The sequence below is a fragment of the Taeniopygia guttata genome, chromosome 3, assembly GCF_048771995.1.
Source record: "Taeniopygia guttata chromosome 3, bTaeGut7.mat, whole genome shotgun sequence".
NCBI lineage: Eukaryota > Metazoa > Chordata > Aves > Passeriformes > Estrildidae > Taeniopygia > Taeniopygia guttata.
The window spans coordinates 46,809,349-46,830,605 of NC_133027.1; the positions used below are offsets into that span (position 1 = coordinate 46,809,349).

Consider the following 21,257-nt stretch of genomic DNA (forward strand, 5'->3'; position numbering starts at 1 on the left):
ACTGTCAGATTTCTACAACAATGCCATTTTTCACTTTTAGCAGTACTTCACACTTAAAAGGTTCAATTAAATTCATGAAAATTTGATCAATTAAGAGAAGTATTATTTTACTGATACAATTTGCATGTATATAGACAGAGTTATTAATGTTATCTATAAAGTAAATACTGAAATGAAAAATGGCTGCAAAGAAACTATTCTCAGGATTTATTTTCTCACCTATGATGACATCTTGTATTGCAGGGCTAGTGAAGCTGTTGACCTTAGTTCAGCTTTATAGCAAGAATGTGTTTTCTCAGTCCTAAAAGGCCCCCAAATATTACTCTTGGATACATATGGGCTTGTTTACCATACAATTGAAATGAAGTTGAGTTTACTGACGGAAAGCAGTGGATTTCTTTTTGTCTGCATACAAGTTTGGTATCTTCTGAGAGGAAAACCCATATGTATATGAAAATAATAAAGTATTTTTTAAAATCTATTAAAATATTAAATGAAGAATTTGAAAACAGTTAATTAAAATTAAAACAGTTAAAATAATTAAAAGCAAACCAAGTTGATATCAACTCTTCTATGACAGAAAAATTGTGCATGAGGAGTTAGCTCCTTAAGATACAATCTAACCTTGGTTTTATTCTTTCACAGAGATGCTGTAATAATTCAAAATAAGAAAACACATAGACTGTTCAAACAAATTCAGAGCTTTTTATCACTCTGACTCTACCAGAAACATCTTGTCAAGTATCTGCATCTCGTTTAGTGAATCTGACTTGGGCTGTTTTTGTTCATGCCACTTAGCTTTAAATGAATCTTAATTTTTTTCTCTTGTGTAATAGCATGGGCCCAAAGGAACCCATTAAATCTTCTATTACTGCCTCCTGGCAAAGAGCAGATGAGACTCATTTCACGAGTATATCCCATTTTACTCATGCTATTAGCTGAGTAGAAGTACTGAAAGTTGCTTAATTCTTGCACAGACAGTTAAAAAAAAGGTAAATTCAAATATTCCCTCCCTTCGTGCATTAACATCCTTCAGCTATTCTAGTCCACATTAGGACTAAATCTAAACTACTTATGATGGATTTCTAAAGTCAAGCCCAAAACAGTATACTGAAGGAAAAAAAGTTTCCTGACCCCTAACTTTTAAGGAAATAGAATATCAAATGTCTCCTCATCTGCTTTGTCCTCATCTGGCGACTCATTCCAGGCAGATGCTTGTGAATAAAGAGCACTGGGTACAGCTCAGGGACTGGATATTCTTAGGTCAATAAAAACAGTAATTTAACAGCTCCTGCCACTGAGGACTGCATGTGTTCCTCTGAAGTACAAGCAGTCACAGCTATTCTATGGTGTGAGACACAAATCTAGGGGATCAGGCTCAAATCACCCTGTGTCATGCTGGACTTCACTGTGTAGACCTATTCCCAGCCCTGTTTCCTTAACTGCAGCCTGTACCTGTCTTTAGCTATACAGCTCAGCAAACACTACAGCATGCACAGTTCTGTGAAAATGTGTTGATATGGTGCACTGGGGGCTACCCACTATTTAAAACTACAAGCAATTCCCTAACATCAAACAGTTATGCATTTTTGGTCCTGAAACCTAGAGTCAAACTTGCCAAAGGCCTTTTACATAGCATAGTACAATTTTCTTGCTATTGTGTAACATCCCTGGATGATTTAACTCAATGGTTTAATATGGTCTCCATTCTATGGAAACGTGAATTATTAAGTATTTGATATATCAACATACATCCCCCTCTGATTTAAACCAAAACTAGCCTGTCAAGAGTAAATGCAGAAATGGTTTTGACACTGGATTGTAACAGTTTTTACAAGATTACAACTGCTGACAATTTATTATCATACATGGAAAAGGGTTTTTATCATTATCCAGTCATAGCTAAAATGCCCTGGTTTGGGCAGGAGGAGATTTAATTTTTTCCTAATATCTGGCAGTGCTGTGTTTGGGATTTAGGATGAAAATAATGCTGATAACACACTGATGTTTTAGTTGTTGCTGAGCAGTGGTCAAGGACTCTTCAGCTTCTAACTCCACCCTACCAGCGAGCAGGATGGGGGGGCCCAAGGAGCTGAGAAGAGACCCGGCCACAACATCTGTCCCAAACTGGCCAAAGAGACTTTCCATACCATATGGCGTCATGCTCAGCACATAAACCCAGGGGTAAAGGTGTCTGGGGGCTGGGCTGCTGCTCAGAAACTGGCTGGGCTTCAGTTAGTAGGTGGTGAGCAATTGCATTGTGAGTCACTTGTTCTGTATATTCTAATATTATTATTGATGTTTGTTTTCCCTTACTTTTCTGTCCTATTAAAATGTCTTTATCTCAATCCACAAATTTTACAAATTTTTCTTCCCTGATTATCTCCCTCCTCCCACTGTGGAGCAGGGGTGAGCAAGTCGATGTGTGGTGTTTAACTGCCTGCCAGGTTAAACCACAACAATTGGAAAAAGAGGTGTACAGGGGTGATTTATGCTCAGTTATCAAGAGACTTGGAAAATCCCATTAATGTAAGAATTTCCCTAGGCAATTCATGACTTTGTGGAAAATCTGCTACTAGCTGTGAGCAGCTGTCTTTCAAAACCCGTTCTAAAATTAACGTCATGCAAAATACAGACACAAAACTTCCCTTTGCTTAATTTTACTACTAGTGAAATTTTGACATTTATAACCAAAGGCAACCTGAAGACCACTCTCACTTCATTATTTCTGTATACACAATTGTAATCACACAGTGTAATAATACACAATTATTATATCTAGACATTCAAAACTGAAACATCTTTCTATAGTTTAACATTGGATCCCACATGCAATCTGAAGTTATTTTTCATGATGGGATGTTCCTCTACTTTCTAGGTGTTAACCACATACTTTAGAACACCCTAAATTGTTTGGGGTTACAAGATTTTTCACAGTTCCACCTGTGACCAACAGATATTGAAGAAGGCAAAAGAGCTTCACAGCACTATTAGGTGGTCAAACAAAGCCTAGACATCCTTTAAAATTTGATACAAATTCTATCTTATAGGCATGAACTGATGACTTTTGAAAGTACTTGTTTTCTTAGTGCTAACCAATATTTACAATACTTAAAAGTTATTTAGAAAGATTCCAAGAGGTTATACAGCAGCAGTAAATGAAACTATACAACTGTAATGTCATACAGAAAGTAAGACGGTACAAGTTAAATGCAAAAACCTTACTTGGAAAAATGTTTACATTCCATGAGAATTAATAGAAAGGTTTAAAAAAATCTCCAAGCATTCACATAATATTACATAATAATATTAATATTCCAAATACATAGCATGACTGAAGTGACAGATACTCCTGTAGCCATTTTTATGTAAATTCTTAGTATCATTCAGTAACCATGAAAACACTGAGCTCAGAAAGCTGCTCAAGGCTACAAAAGAAACCTATAGCAGAAATAGAAATAGACCTTTCTTATTATGCTTTGCTGTATGTTCTTATGATTTAAACTATTAAACTATTATTTCCATTTCACCTATCAGTGGTGTCTGAGTGACAAAATAAGAAATCCTCCCTGCAGGAGGTAACTTACATTCCTCTTCCTTTGGATCGAGTTGTGTAACACTGACAGACAAGCGATCTACACGTTCTTGTAAGGAGTTGACTCTAAATGAGAAACTGTGTGCTTCATTGAAAAGTTCACCAAATATATCTTCAGCATATTTACCTGAAACATGGGGAAAAAAAATTCAAGCATACCACAAGAAAGGGAAATTATTTCTTACTGTTTTAATTAAGTAATTCTAAGATGCACGAGTATCACTTGTAAAAACCTGTACTTACTGAGCCCATTAAGAGTCCTTTCGAGAAGCAAATAGAAGTTAAATACTTCATATGCAACTTATTTATCAGAAATGAAATTATTTAATACATTACAGGACAGATATTCAGCTGCTATAACATTTAACTATGCTGATATGCATGGAACTGCACAGCTTCTTGAATATTTCTTAAATGGTAACTTCCAGCATCTGAAGCTGCTCCTGTCTGAGCGATAACTAATATTTAAATTTACCTCAACACTGTTCTCAAAATGAAGCACAGCTTCCACTCCTGCTGTACAGAGAACTTTAAAATAAAGGAAAATCAGATTCACAGCTAGATAAATTAGAACCAGCCTATTCAAAAATACACACTAAAACAATCCTACTTTGAAGGCTCAAAATTCTAGTAACAAACCCATTTACAATGAAGTAAAAAAAAATCCAAACAACCAAAAAAATCTCCTTTGTTCACATCAATGAACATCATATTTTTAGCACAAAAGAGCAGGAGATTCAAATATCATGAGAAAAGGATCAGTAATGAGTTTCTCTTCTACAGAGTACAGAGTACTCCACATACTGCTTCTAATGCTCTCAAGACTCCATGTGAGTAGTCTGCCAATGTCACTGCAAAAACCCCACCAGACTACACAGCAGAATGTGTACACACACTTCTGAATTACAATGTGATAGCTTTCAAAACCTTCTATGATACTGTGTATATGTAATTCATGTACTGTTTGTGCACTTACGTTGGTTTTGGAAGTATAAATCTCACAAATTTCTAACTACCTGCTTTGCACTCAGGTCCTGACAGGTATAAAAGAAAAGGATAGCTGTGGAAATTCTGCCTTTGGTGAGCAATACATCCGGAAGTATACATAAAAATGAGGACATTTTTATATAAACACATCAAAAGAACAAAAATTAAATCCCTACAGGTACTGTGGAAACTACTTAAAGATGCTGTGTAGTAAGCACAAGGCCAGCACATACCATTTATTAAGACTTACGTAACAGCAATAAAAAACCAGCATGACTATACACAATGGAATACAAAAGATGGTATCAGAAGAAATGTACAGATGAAGAAAACAGAAGAGGAACAACTAGCAAACTAACAATAAATATTCCTTCAAAGACACAAGGAATAAGAAAGCCTGCCAGGGAGTCTGCAGAGCTGACTGACAATGAAAATATGAAGGAATACAGAGAAGACAAGACCCCTGTGGACAAGCTAATTTAACACCTTCCACTGGCATCCACTGAAGGGAACTGGAGAGACCCTGACACCAGAACTCATTGTGGGAGGCTCAAAGAAACCGAAGGGACTATATAAAAATTACAAAACTAAAGGAACTAAATGACCAGCAAATATTAGGAACAGTTGTACTTATACACATTGAAACACACAACAAGGTTCAAATTTTTTTTCATGGAACATCTTGAGAGCTTGACAGCTACAGACCCATAAGCCTGACATCCATACAAATTAGTATAGATCATTATGAAGAACTGAATTAGCAGACATCTGGATGATTCATAACAGAAGAGCCAGCACAGCTCTTGTAAAGGGAAATTCTGAATGGTTTAGAAGCACACAGAGAGCTATGATCTACTGAGATTTCCAAGAGGGTTTAGAAAGTCCCTAATCAAACGATTTGGGGAAAACCTAACAGATGGGACATACAAAAGAAGTGGCACAGATAAATAATTCCTCAAAAGGTAGAAAACAGGGCATAGGAGTGAATCACCAGTCTTCACAGTCAAGAAAGGTGAGTTTTACTAAGTTGCTATGCTGGGATTTGTGTTAATTAAGATATGTGTAAATTATCTGGGAAAAAAAAAAAAAACAATATCAATGTTTGCCAATGATACAAAGTAATGAAAAGAAACACACTGAGCATTAGGAAATACAGAGAAACCTCAGCTGGTTGGAGAGGCTTCCAGGCTGAAAAATGCTGGAAGTAGGGAGATCAATAGGAATATCCTACATGCTGTCTTTCTCTCATTCTTGGAGCAACTGCTAATAGCCACAGTGGAGAAGCAGATCAAAGGCACTCCCATTCGGAGAACCTTTGTCTCATAGCACAAGTCCGCAGAAAAATTTAGATGGAAGGTTAGTAAAAGTCTTCTCAGCTGGCAATTCACCTAACATAAGACTTTCTAATATGTGTCTTGAAACTCTGAAAAGTTTATGTTCTTTAACCTGTACCTGAAGCAAGTGAAATTACTTAAAAATATGATCCACTAAGAATAAGATTCTTGAAGTTTTAATACACAGATACAAAAATTTTAATGCATTTCACATAATATGTTCAGAAATATTAATTCTAATTAGATAACTCACATAACATTCAGACACATACAAACTAAAATTAAAATAAAATATAAAATTTCATGTACAGAATTAAAAATTAATTTAGGAGCTGGGCTTTAAAATCCAGTAACTTCCCTTTTATAGGTGTGTATTTTCAGGCTAAATTTTTATCTGTATCATTTAATCAAGCTTAAAATTAATCTACCTCATTAACGAGCTCCAATTGCAAATAATCTGTCTTGGAAATCTTTTCAATACATTGCATACAGCCACAAAAATACTGCAAGGAATAATTTGCCTATGCTTATGAACACTAATCCTCAAATAGGAAATACATTTAAAACAACCTGTCATGTTTGAAGTGGTATGCCAAGCATGATGTTTCCACCTACCTGTGTGTTGGTGGTCTCTTTCTTTAGCCAGAGGTATATTTAACCAATGCTTCCTCTAGCAAAGCAAAATGTTTGCTTTTTGTGAAATGTACAACTACCATTCCAAAGAACACTATATGTGAATGTATAAATGCATACATAACGCACATAACCCGGTATTTGTGTTGCCATCTCTGTGTATTCTATAGGAGTCTGTCCTCAGTTCTGAATGGATTACAAAGGACACAATTACAGGTGATAATACTGAACAAAGTGTCACAAACTCAAATGAGTAAAAGAAAGCATTAGAAAAAAGCACCCTAGTAAACAAAGCTGAACTAATTCCACATAATTTAGCAAAAATATGTCAGAAGAGTAAGAATGCTAAATTAATTTCATAATACACAACGAATATTCCAAAGTATCATTAACACTTCAGAAAATTTAAAATATTATGGGCCTGCTGAAAAACTCTACTCTTGTTTCACACAGCACAGTAAAGAGAATTACAGTTCCCAATGACAATTGTAATATAAATGCCTTAGGATCCTGCTCACAGTTGGATACATAATAGCAGATCAGAAAGATCAGTGGTCTTGTTTGCCTACTAAATTAAATGACAATATAAACTTCTGCAATTAAATTAATTCAATGTCTGTGAAAAGCTTATTTTACTGTATTTGCAAAACCTGCTTGGCATTTATTTTTATTAACAGAGCACTTAAAAAATTTTAAATAAGAGGATACATTATTGTTCAGTTTTAATGAAGGAATTTATTATTCACCTTATTATTCTTTTCATAACTTTTTCTAATGTAACTAAGGGCTCTGATCACAATTAAACCTTCAGTAAGACAGGGATACAGGAATGCAGCTCTCTCTGGTGTCAGTCAATATCCTTTTTTGTGACAGACAAAATGTCTTGGAAACAATGTTTTGTCCTTCCTCCCTTCAATAACATGCATGTACTTTGATGGCTCTTTGAACAATTATTTTTCTGACTTTTAAAACACACCCATGAGCTGAAAACAGAACAGTAGCTAGTAGCTAGTAACTAAGATAGAGTGAAAATTATACTGCTTACTGCCTTCATTTTTTTTAAATTAAAACCACCAAAACATGTATCACCCACTCCATGTCCATTCATTACCATGGCAATAAGTGTAGAATGGCTTATAAAATGTAAAAAAAATACTAATCCGTTTTACAGTGCTTTGCTTTCACTGAATATTCCTTCTAATTTGTTTTATGTCCTAATTTCCCCCCACAATTTCTTAAGCACTTGTCCAACCTTCCTGTCTTTTATCCACAAATGAGTAATTGCTAATTATCCAACACAGCAAAATGAAAACATACTAAGGTAAAAGAAATGGGGTTTTTTATCTTGTTTTAGGGGACTGGGTACATATCAGATGAACTTAAGTCGATCACAACATCCACATCAAGTTCTGGACAGTATTTGAGTCTAGTTAATTAAACCGTGACAAATAAATGTCTTAAAAAACTTTATTATTGTGTTGTTCAAATTCTTAGAACCATACCAAGGATCAGGGCATACACTAGCAGTCCTCTCAAAACTCCAGTCCTTAAATCCACCTGAATTCTGGCATTCTCAATGCTGTATCTGCTGGCAAACCCTAAGGAAAGGCCATTTAAATTAATCATTTTGAAACACTAGATCAGTTACCAACAGATTTAGTTACAGGCTCTCAGACAACGAGTGGGACATGAGTCCTAAACCAGGACTTGTGGAAGAAGTCACTTCTTTACTATCCTTCTGCACTGTTAAAGAAAAAGAGTTCCAAAGCCTTCAATTGCACCCCAGCCTGAAGCAGCACCCTGCAGATCAGCTATGGTATTGGCAGCCTTTGTGAAACATAGTCTGAATTTGATATAGCTACCTGGATAAACACATTCATTACACACAGTGCTCAGTGCCATAAAACAGCATGATTCTGTGAAATTCAAGAGGATGACTGGTAAAACTCAGGCCAATGCAAGATGCAGCAACCAGGATATTCAAAATAAGACAATTGTTCAATCTTGCCAGAAGTATTGATTTAAATTAACTTAGCCTTAAGTGATCTGTCAGACTTCTGGGGGTCAGTGGTGTGTGTGTTTGCATATTTTAATATTTAAAAACTTAAAATCAAACCAAACACATTTATTATTGAACTAAATCATAAAAATACATAATACATTAAAATGTGGTGACATTATTAAGTACAAAGTATAATAAATACTTCTGTCACTAAAATTAATATTAATACTCTTTGATATTAAAATAGTAAATATATTGATATATTGAATCACATGAACCCCAAAATAATATTAGCTTAAATATATCAGTTTGGCAATTAAAAAAAAAAAAAGCATAAATTGGTAAAACATCTCAAAGAATAAGCTTAGAATTTAGTCTGTTACCCATCTATACACTATTATTCCTTGATCTGTTATTTCATTCCTGTTCACACACTATACAATATTTTTGTCCGTGACATTTTCTAAAAAATAAAGGTACAGAACAAGAGTAGCTGTAAAACATGTCATGTCCCAGTGCCCAATCCCTTCCGAATATACTTACACCGTGCAAAATTACATTATTCACTAATGAATAGTCCCTTACTAGACAATATAGTGTATTTATTAGAAAATATTCTCTCAGAATAATTAGTTACCACATAAGCCACTCACAATATATAACCACGGTTCCTTTATACAGCAAAACAGGAAAGATATTCTAAGTCTATTAATACATTTTTCCTCTTTCATTATTTCTGACATATAATTTAACATATCCATAGCCTGTTGATTCAGCTTCAAATCTTCACTACACAATTTACTTTTTAGAAAAAAACAAGATGTATCTGAATGTTTGGCTTATTTCTCATCAGGATCATTTCAATCTCACAGCTATGTGATTAGGAAACAGACTAAAACAGACTAAAAGCTAGGAGACTGAATTTGGACATAAGAACCTTGGTAGATCCTTGGGAACTTCAGTGGTTATGTCTGAGCAAGCTCTGCAAAATGACATACTAAATACATAGCACTGATGCTAATTAGGAACTTTCATTATGAAAATGTGAGGGCATTATAGTAGGAGTATCAGAGTACTGAGGAGACAACTTGATTCCTTTAGCCAGGAAAATTGAACCAGATGTTTATCAGACAACCTGACCAGGGCATCAGAAGTATCAAATAAACTTTGTTAAAGACCGTAACGAGAGCAGGTCTGATGCCTCTTGTTGACATCCAAAAAGAAGTCAGCCTTCAAAACTCTTCAGCCATAGAAGTCCAAGATACCATTTGTTACGGCCCACTGAGGATATTATCAAGTAAACTAGCTGAGATTACCATTATGTATTCAGAAATATGTGAAAGAGACTGCTGAGAGCTGAACTTACGTGGAAAGTAGCAGTGCTAATGATCATTTCACAGGGAAGTCTTGCTCTTCCTTTCATTTCTAACATAACCCGAACTCACTGCTTTATGTAGGCAAAGAATGACAGGTGGGACTTTTTTCTGCTAAAACATAGTTGCTTTCAATGAAACTTTACTGACCCCTTGTTCATCCTCTCATTACCATTCAGGATGGACACAAAACAGTGTCGTGTTGCCACTGCTGCAAAGACAACATCAAGAAATCAGATGGCAGATTTTGAGAGGTTGAGGCTCTCTCAAGCTGAGTTAGCGTTTAATTTTCAAGTCCATCAGTTTCCTTACCCCCTTGTGTGCAAGAACACTTGTGTTCCCTGGCAATTGTAATAATAATGAATAAAGAGGAGTGACTAATGAAGAAAATTCACAAGGAATGTCTTTCTGAACACACTGAGAAGGAGGATGGGCAGGGCAAGATGCAACACAGGGGTTCTGGAATACTGACTGAAGCTCTAGCTGCAGATCTGCAGATATTTACTTCCAATGATGCAGCATGTGAGAACCTTACCATGTGCTGAAGATGTTGTACACACAAGGTGAAGAGAGAGGCTGGTCTTCGAGCTCAAGAGGCCTGGTTCTAAAAATTAGTTGCAGTCCCAACACCTTGCAGATAGGTATTTCTGGAGAAATATTTCCCATTTACTGAATGTTAATACCTTAAGTCATGACAAACTAAAGGTTTTCCTGAGCTGAAAAAGTGTCTCTCACAAGATGAACTCCTTTGGGGAAGGCATGGTAAGCAAAAAATAAGAAAGAAAACTTAAGCACATCTGAGAAGAAAAAATAAGGGGGAGAAATTATTTGCTCCAAAGTCAGGCTTTCACTCCTGAAAACTAACAAATAAGGGGCAAGGAAAAGAAAGAATTAGATGAACAGGGTAAAAATAGATATACTACACAGAAAAGACAGAAATAGGGAAAAGGCTATGAAAGGTTCAATGTTAAGTGAAAATTGTTTTCACTAACGTATAAGGCACTCCAGCTTAGCAGAATTATGCAGCATTCTCTTTGGTTATGCAGAAGTAAATGAAAGAAATGAGGAATGACATCTTGCTATGATTGAATAAAAGTCCTAGTCTGAATGCCTGCAATACAAATATTCATTCAAGACACATACTCAAAAAGAGAAATGTTCTCCTCCCTAGATGGAGGTGTCAGAGACCGGGGCCGAGAACAAACCCCATCAGTTAAGTTTCTTACGTGGTACAGAGATTCTGTTTCCATGGAACAGCTGAATAAAAGGAAAAACAAGATTGGTCAATAGCTGTGAACAAAATGAGGAGGCTACATTCACACAAGAGAACTATTTATCTGCCTTCTAACAATGGCACAGCTGCACAATGCTATCAGTTGTGTTTCATGTATGCGGGAATGTTATGGCCTGACATTACACCAACGTATAGAGAGCACTAATGTATGTGCAATATTGCTGCAAACATTAGGTAAGCACTTCCTCAAAGCAGATCCTGTTAGAAAGAAATACCGGGAAGAATGGCTAGGAAACTTAAGACAGTTGTTGCTGTTGTCCAGAGAGTTTCTGTTCTGCCACAGTGCTAAGAAAAGCTGTCAGAAAACAGATACTTTTATGAAGTAAGAGAAGACTGGGAATAGACGGGGGAAAAAATTACTTACTGGCAATTTTGTATGTTGTATCATGACAGACTGACATGTTTTCATGCTTCAGGGATAAAGGACTATCACTCAAAGCAGAAATAAATATTTTGTCCTTTGATCTCTACTTCTTTTAAAGGTCAAAAAATTTCTCAAACTCAACAATTAGAAGCAGCACATCAAATAAGCTATGAAAGGTTTGATAATTTTTATGGAGACACATGGTAGTTATCACTGACATAGTGATGTAAACGTCTTTAAATTTTATACTGAAACACGGGAAAACAGAATTCCTGTCATTTCAAAGGTATTGTTTCTGCTTGTATAGCCTATTTAAATCTATCCAAGAGCATAGAAATACAATCCTGTTCAGGTTACAAGACTTCCAAAAGTCATCTAGTCCAACACCCTGTGCAAAGCAGATCCAATTAGATCCAGCTGCTTGACTAATCCAGTTGAGATGTTAATATCTCCAAAAATGGAGATCCAATGACTTACATGACAAAACTCTATGCTTATTTTTTCTCAATAATGACTTTTGGTATTGTTTAGAGTACTGGTGGCTCCAATTCCATGACAGCACTCTTTCTCCATATCATGTCAGAACAAAGGTTAAGACTGCCTGGTCTTGAGAATCATAACCATAATGGCAGAAGATTGATGCCCTATTTGAGGGTAAGTAAATGAAAAATCTTAGAGACAGAGATGACTGATTGTTAATCAGGTCAAAGACCATTCATTTAAATTTGCATAACTTTACCAGCAAAAGCAGTTTTAGTTTTAAGGAAACAAAACCCTACCAGAGCTCTCAGTTTCCACTCTCAGAGTAAAGCTCATTTTGTCTACAACTTAAAGGCTGATTCTCAAACGTACACATTATCCATGGAAAACAAAAAGGGAAGGACTGCAGAGAAGCTGGTTGCCAGGGGACTGCTGCAAAACCATGCCTGCTAGCTGTGACTCACAGGCAACTACTAAAATTTATCTGCATGTCAGCAGACCTCGCTGTATAACAGTGACGCACCAAGTGAAGACTGGTTATTTGGGTGTAAGCATGAGACACAAAATTCCTATTCCAGAACTCCTGAATATTTTTGAATTTGTATTGCTCCTAGCATAAACAGGCAGAAAAGCTGAAAGAATTCTGGAACAAAATACTTTCACAAGTACTCAAACCTTTGTAACATGGTCCCCATTTTTAAAGAAGAGTCTTCAGTACTGCTGAGAAATAAGGACTAGTTTGCAAAACATGCTCTATTTCAATTGCAGGAAAAAAGTTTGGGTTTTTGTTTTTGTTGAAAACACACACAGTATCATACAAAAACTTGGTATAAGTACATGAATGCATGTTTCAGGGAAGAACCACACTGCTTTTACAAAGAGGAGGTATACACAGATATGATTACATTCCCCTGCAAATGTTTTTCTGCTATATGTTAGGCAAACCATGTAATAAAAGTGCGAGCATTCAACGGATATTCTTAATTTCTTTTTTTCTTCCTTAATTGAGTCCCTTTTGTTCTAGTATTGCTTCATCCCAACCTCCTCATAAGCAGCAGTACATACAACATCAGATATGAGATCTGTATACCAAGAAAACATAGCAAAGCCACCTGAATCTCAATAAGTGAATCTGAGACCATGATGTTGAGTTAGAAGTTACTGTTGGGTTTTTTAGGGTCAAATAATACTTCGAAATGAAAACGGCAAATATATATTTGGCAGGCCACCTACAAAAGCAAACTCCCCAGATGAAGCTTATAATCAAGTGCAAATTTTTAAAATAAGCAAACTAAAATAAAATAATACAACATTAATAAGAGTGACTTGGAATGGGAACCTAGTACATGAGCAGGTAGTTTGGGAAGGGCTTTTCGCAGAATGAAGCAAAACTGCAGATAGTGATCATATACTGCATCCTGATATGATATGCTCTTGGTTCGCTGAAAAGTATTCAAATAGTTATTTTCCTTTGTTGCTGCTGTTCATTAATAATATGAACATTATTAATATGTTAATATTAACATATTAATAATGTTCATATTTATGTGCTGTAAGCATTCCTGTCTCAATTCCATAATTCAATGTCCTCAATTAAGTCTTCCACCTAATGGCACCCTAACAGTTTTGAAAGGCTGCCACAACAGACACCATACAGAGTATCATCAAACCAATAATTAAATCAATCTAAACAACAAATTAGGCTACATCACCTGTGACTCTAAGAAAATGACGGAGCTGGAAAAGTTTTCACACTTTGGATGTATATTAACACACATTTAAATATTTAATGTGTTGGTAGTTTTAGTAATGTCCTAGTGGTTAAAAAGCGCTTGTAGTATTGGAAATTCAAATGTGATCATGCTGGTTCATCTAACAACTTTTTAAGTTGCTGTAACTTAAAGAAGAAACAAGCCAGAGATCAGTCTTTTCAGCAAAACTCCTTCAGAGTTTCACAGCTCGAGAAGTATTCACTTCTCTCAAACGCACCAAGGGTACAATTGTTGACAGGAGAAAAAGGAAGAAAAATCTTTAACTATTTTAAATACCATATAATAATTACATTTCTGGGTATACTATTTCAAAAGGCAACTCCTCTTTTTTCCTGAATGACCAAGGGTTTAAGCAGAGAGAATTAAGCAACCAGTGATATATTTCTCATTAAGTCATATTCCCTACTCAAGAATTGCTCTAAGGTTAGCAATTACTGACTTCATCAATTACCAGCTATATTTTCCTGTCATATTCCTCTGGTAACAGAAATATATGGATGAAGTGTTTTAAGATGTGCTGCTAGAAAAGGCCCTAGTATTCCTTCACAGACATCCATGCTAGACACTACCCACAAAAACACCACATTCCAGACCCAGTGACAATTTTCTACTGAGCAACTGAAAAGGTGTTCATACTTCTGTGACTGTAAAATATATTAGTTCTAAATACAGCTATTAAGACAATGTACTTACTTAGACTGCTCAGTTGTCTGATTATATTTGCCAAGGAAATATTGGTGACACATTCCAACTCGTTCTTGATACCTCGGGGCAGAGCTGTGTGGCACAAGTGCCTGGGGTCTATGTTCCTTTTTACCAGCGGCATTCTGAAATGTATCAGAGGACCAGCAAACCTGCAGAGAAAATACACAGTACTGTCATAATTTTAATTGTAAATATTTTAAATTCAGGTTATGTCTGAGGTTAAATTGACTAATCCCAACAGATAAAAATAGCTCCATAGTACTGATGGAGTTCCTTGCTCTGTAAGCACCTAAATATTTTCTTCTTTTCCCAGAGATAGATTATTTCATTCTCTCTCTTTAAATCTTTACCTGATTCAGATTCCACTGAAGTGACAAATAATTTTTTACAGTTTTTGTTTTTTCCTAAACCCCCCACCCCCCTAAAAATCTCTGCAGTCCAAAACCATTAGAAAAAGATTGTGTTCTTGATGGACTACTTCCTTATTCAGTGCAAGCAAAGTCCAGCAAAAAGTCCTTTCGTTATGAGGTCGAAGTCGAACTAGTTGTTGTCCATTATAGTCGAAAGGTAGATTCATTCATTGTATCATGCTACCAGCAGGAGTCACCCTTCTTATCCGAACATCACTTCTAAATCATACATAGTCAAGGTAGGAAAAGAGAAGATGTTGCCCTTCCTCCTCCACTGCTACTGACAATTAATTCAGCTAACAATGAATCCTCCAAATGTGAAAGTCTCCACAGTAGATTTGTAGTGCAATACCCTCCAGGACTCAGAAATCCTACCCTTTCACACTTTTCAAATTCAAATGGTAAATACAGCAAGAGCCTTTACTAGTTCTACAGACAGCATAAGAATTGTCTATGCCTGTGAATCCCAGGCTGGTAATTTTCTGCACCCATGAGACTGATTGGAAAGAGTTTCCCAGAGGGCAAGTTACCTCCCTCATCTCATTAGTGCTGCTTATTATTTATTTTTATTACTGTATTATTATTATATTTTACATGGTATTATTATATATTATATTTATTTTATTATATATTTTATATTATATTATTATTTTATTATTTTATTATTACCAGTTTACTAAAATTCTTCTTAACAAAAAGCTGACTTCCTAAAATTCTGTATTTTTTCATCATTTGTCATGTAACACTCTGAGAAGATTCCCACTTGATACACAGAGAATGGATACATTTAGTGTTGGTGTAACTTACTCTCCCTTCCCACTGCAGAAGAGATTATGCTTTCTCCAGACCAAAGGAAAACAGGTTGTCCACAACACAACCCACATGCAGCTCCTAAACCATCCAGCTCACCTGTTTCATCTGTCCTCTGCTTAGGAGTCTTACCTAAAATGTTCTCAAGATACAGCCAGTTCTTTGTGTTGAGCCACAGAATGCACTTTCCCTACAGTATATATTTAGCCACTGTTATCCTTAGTTGGTCAAAACTTAGAGGGTTTATTTGCATAACTGGACAAGATAGAGCTGAAATTTTGCTGAACTAGAATGGCACAGTGAATTAGAAGATGCAAAGGTGACTGTAAAGGAGTACTTTCACCTCACAGACTGCTTAGATTTCTCCTTGCCTGGTTTCCCGGGAGTATATTCTTTCACTGAAGCCAGGGCTCATAGCTGATGGACCCAGGTGGGATCCTTAAGTGGACCTGAGAAACACCTCTGTGTTTCCAGGATCCGATTGCATCTCGTTCATTGCATTTCAACATCATGTCTACCACTCTTATTTTCTTGACAGAACAATCAAAAATATTCTATGATTTTTATTTACTTTCATTTGCTAGAAATATCCTAAATCTTTCTAGTCACTAAGTACCTAAGTACTGAAAAGCTAGACTTTACACACAAACCAAATAAAATAAAAAGTGCAAATCTGAATGCTGTCTCAGATGGAAGCAATGAAAAAGTGATCATGAATGTTTAACTATAGGTTTTTTATCATGGATCCCCAACAAAAAATAAAGGAACCATTTTGTCCCTGTCAAAGACACACAACAAATGATATGTGAGCAGTGTTCTACAGATGCAATTAAATATTAATTCCAAAGTTGAGCCCTTTCTTGATTACTCCTTTAATGACAGTGTTGCATAAATACCAAGTAGAAAAGTCTTTTAAAGTAGGTCCAAACAAGTATGTAAATAAACATTTTCACAGAAAAATTTCACACTTTCAGCATTTTCTAATATCTGAATAATGCTGTTGTGGCTGTCCTACACAAACACATAGTATAACTAGAAAAGGCAGCAGTAGGAGCAGTAAGTATGCTAAAAGGTGTAGTTTTCAAAGAGGAATAAATTTGGAAGGGAAGCAAACAACAGAAGATATAACCAACACCTTTAAAAATACTCCCAATAGTTGAAAACTATGCAAAGCCTAAAGAGAGGATATTTACCAGATTCCCACAGAAATAAAACAAGGGAGGCAACAAAGGAAAATACCACTTAAATATGCTTAAAACAAAGGAAAAGGCATTTCACACAATGTTCAATAAATTCTGAAACTAATTGCCACAGGATGCACTATACAACAAAAGTACCTGCTGGTAATTTGTCCACTATGGACCTCATATTCTTTGCAGTTTGTTGCAAACACTAGAAGGTCTTGATGATTCCTTCCTAATTGTAACTAATGATCCCAACAAGGGAGTAGTATCAGGTGTGCAACAGCAAGTGGAACTTTACCACTCTTACACAATTTCTTCACTCCTACAAAAGATATTTTTCCTAAAGTAGTTCATAACAAGAAAGCTGAAAAAATCTGAAATCACTATGTTTATTATGTAGCTTTAGAGCTGTGAAAGAGGAAAAAAAAAAAAAAGCATTGTTAACAATCTTTTATATCCTTTAGGCAAAATGCAAAAAAAAAAAAAAAAAGCACACATCCTCCCCCCCTTCCTCCCTCCCACCCCAGCTCCCAAGCCATGCATTACCCAAGCCATTAGGGCAGCAAAGGATATATTCATTCCTAGATCATGAAATCCTGTTACCATGTCACTCTCAAGTAAGCCCTGGAAAGTGTTCACAACCCCAGACAGGCAGAAGAGAGAAGCAGCTTGTCAGTGCATAAGAGAATCCCTCGGTTGAGAGGTTACATGACACCTCCTCAGAGGTTTACAGCTCTCCTCCTGTCACACAGGTCTCCCTCCCCTCAGCCCTACTGCTTCCCAGCTCAGAACTCAGGAAGGCAAGGAAATCCCCAAACACAACTACCTCCTCTTCCCTGCAACTCCATGCAAATCTTCGGAGGCAGCTACTCTGAAGTGAAGTGGCACTAGTTTGCACTCAGTTAACTGGAAGTACTTCACTCCATAATGATCTTCAAATGAAACTCCTGAGGCGCCGATGTCATTTGGAGAGTCACTATTGAAAACTCTTCTGCCCCACTTCCTATACACCCTTTGAAGCACTCTGAATCCACTCGAGAAGCCAACTCTAATCTTCTTTGCAAAACCCTTTGCTACTTCATTTGCACAATGGCTGGCACAAACTCATCCCCCTCACATATGTTTTGAGTATGAGTACAGAATACAACTGTGTGTACATAACAGTTATGCCTAATGTTTTTGTTAAGCTACTATGCTTTCATATGTCATTTTTCAGGAATTAGGTAAAATGCTTGAGTTGCTTTTCAATTAGTTGCTATTACTTAAAAAACTAGCTGAACAAGGCACTAAAGAGAGCTAATTAAAATGTTTTCAGAATAACAGATTTAACAAGATTTGACCACACTTCTTATCAAAAAAGCAAGTTGTTGAATCTGTTGCCCAGTCCTCTTCTAATCCCAGCTATTAGGGATCTTAGGGGGTGAATGAGATTTCCCCGTCTCACAGTTCTCAAGCACTGCTGGCAGTAGCTCGGAAACCTTAGAAACCTGCTCTGAGGGTACCTGCCCCCACGGCCACAGCCCTGGCTCCGAGCAGGACAGGGTCCCCGGCTGCTGGTGCTCAGAAAAGTCCCTGGGGAGTACTGGGGCAGGAAACAAGCTACCGCCTTCCCTTCAATGCCCTCCTGTAGAAATATTTCAGAATTGCAAGATGTGTGGAGAAATGTTACATGACTCACTAGAAGCTTGTGAAAAATCTAAGATGTCAGTAGTCACAGGAACGATTCAGGTTTTTTAACAAGTATAGTAAGACAAGTAGGAGTGAAAACACAACAGTAAGGTGGGGAAAATGAACTAACCTGCCCCACAATTTAACTAAAAATTAAATTACACTTCAGTTTCATTTTCAGATGACTAATGAAATTTCATGATCACATGGTTTTTATTAATGAAAATTTACTTCTGATTAGGTTACATTTCATCCTTACTAAAAATGTCATTATTTTCTTAGCATTAATAGAATAATTTTAAAATTAATCTATTATTTTTTTCTATAACATGCTAATAATCCAGCATGGAATGCCCTTGCTTTGATGGAGTCAAATTTATATCCAGCCATTTCCAGAATATATCTTTAGACCTCAGTATTACAATATTGCTTGTAATTTTTCTTTAACAATGTGCAACAGCAATGCCTTTCATATGTCCCACTTAATTGATCACGTTCCAGCTGCTGGCAGAACAGACCACAGTTTCAAATGCAACAGTCAATTTAACCCTTCCCCCCATCCATCCTAGGAATCACAAATAGAATATATAATAGTTCTTATATTTGCTTACATAATCCTGTACTAACTGCATCTACACTATACACAAGTTAATAAAAAAAATTGAATGTGTTAACAAATCTGGTAAAACCAGAATTAAGTTAAAAAACCAAGTTCATTCTCCTGGTAAATTTTCTTTTAATTATATTACAAGACATCATAAGTCATACCAGTTGGAGAAAATCTAAAGATGAAATTCTTATAATGCACTCCTCTACTATGGAAGGTAAATGTGCAAAGAATTTGTGTTCCGTGTTTTTCTGCAGCTCTCACTGCAAGATCGAGATCAGGTACAAATTTAAGAAGAAACAGACACCTACAGTGTGGTGTCCCTCAACAAAGTAGGTCACAGCCACCTACTGCTGAGTCAACGTAACAATTTTAAAATTCTAAAGGAATTAACATCCCTTAAAGGATACATCTCAGATCTGACAAGATGACAACTGACATCCTAAATTGACAATTCAACAGAAATTGGTTAATTTTACAGTTTTGGAATCCTTTCTGTGAGCCACGTCGCAGAATGGAAAATCTTCTCCTTGGAACATTTCCCTCAAATCTCAGTCTTCTGCAACTCACTTTCAAACATTTTTTCTAACTTCAACTAACTACAAAAAGACTTTATTGCAATTAAAAAGCATGTGAAAGAAAATAAATGTGGAATATATTACTGGAATGTGATGTTGACATCACTGCTATTTAAGAATGAGCATAAAATGAATCATTTGCATCTTAAGACCTCCTATACTGGATTGTCTATTCAAAAAAGTTGTGACATATTTATAGAATCATAGAATATCCTGAGCTGGAAGAAATCCATCATGAACATCAAGTCCAACTCCTGGCCCTGCACAGGACACTCCAAGAATCACACCTTGTGCCTAAGAGCATTGTCCAAACACTGCTTGAATTCTGTCAGGCTTGCTGCTGTGACCACTTCCTTGGGGAGCCTGTTGCTGTGCCCAGCCATGCTCTGGGTGAAGAATTTTTTCCTGACATCCAATCTAAACCTCCCCTGTTTCATGCTGTTTCCTCGAGTTCTGTCTCTAGTCAGAAGAGTTGGGTCAGCCTAAGGAGCAATGCCTATGAAGGGCACAGAATGGAAGCTGATAATTTCTTTTTTCAATAAACCACAGAGTCACCACTAAAATATGTCATATTTTCTTTGTAGTCACAAATATGAAAAATAATGTTCCCCAAGTAATAACAACAACAATCTCTCTAAATATTCTGTTGCTGAACTGATCATAAGATTATTCGGGAATAGATTAATATATCAATGGGTCACTGAAGGATTTAGCTCACTGACATTGTACAGGAAATAATTTGATTAGCAAGACAGTAATTAACAGATTGTGAAAACCAATCTACTTCATATAACTATAAAATATATTTAAAATTAATTTGCAATTCTTATTCTGTATTTAATATTGACTGACTTCTGTATTGTATTAATTGTCTGGGGCAATTAGTATTTTCCTCCTATAGAACAAGCTGCAATCAACTCAGCACATCTGTCACATCAGATAAACAGAAAAGAGAGCACAGTCACATATATGGGTACGACTTGAGTTCTTGTCAATCTCTAAGGCTTAATTACATTGTTAAAAAATTATTTTTCAGCTACTACCATCCAACCAATTTTCTCTCAGTTGTGTATCACAAGACTACAGTCTCTCCCTATGCCTGTATACACCCGCACACTCATCTTTAAAGCACACAAAAAATGAAAATAAATTTGGATGTGATCACAGACACAGACTAGAGCCACATCTACTTCCTTGTCAAAATTTAAAAGTTTAATATTTATTCAGCTAAACAAATTAAAAAGGGCAATAATTTTTTACTCTGGAAAAGAAAAAGCTGTATTTTAAGCCCTGTGTAGCTTGTGACTACCATGAATTAGTATCGTCAAAGTGAAGGTAATTTTGGCAAGCTATGAGTGGAAAGAAATTGAGGGATTAATAATTTGTATGCTGGCTTTTAAGAGCTTTATCTGTGATAAATTAACTTTTCAAGAAAATCTTAAATAGCCACTGTCACTGAGA

The 21,257-nt window shown here is 36.0% G+C and overlaps 1 protein-coding gene across 7 annotated transcripts in view; it reads right to left on the bottom strand.

Annotated features, from left to right (window-relative positions):
• The window catches only part of WASF1 (WASP family member 1), an 86,591-nt gene that overhangs the window by 13,908 nt on the left and 51,426 nt on the right, over positions 1 to 21,257 (bottom strand). For all 7 annotated transcript variants that reach the window (XM_030267738.4, XM_030267737.4, XM_030267736.4 and 4 more), the window contains exons 2-3: positions 14,528 to 14,688; positions 3,588 to 3,722 (exon numbers count right to left, since the gene is read on the bottom strand). In XM_030267738.4, the coding sequence (XP_030123598.1) occupies positions 3,588 to 3,722; positions 14,528 to 14,660 (268 nt within the window). In that variant the 5' untranslated portion in view covers positions 14,661 to 14,688. The remainder of the gene's footprint in view (positions 1 to 3,587; positions 3,723 to 14,527; positions 14,689 to 21,257) is intronic.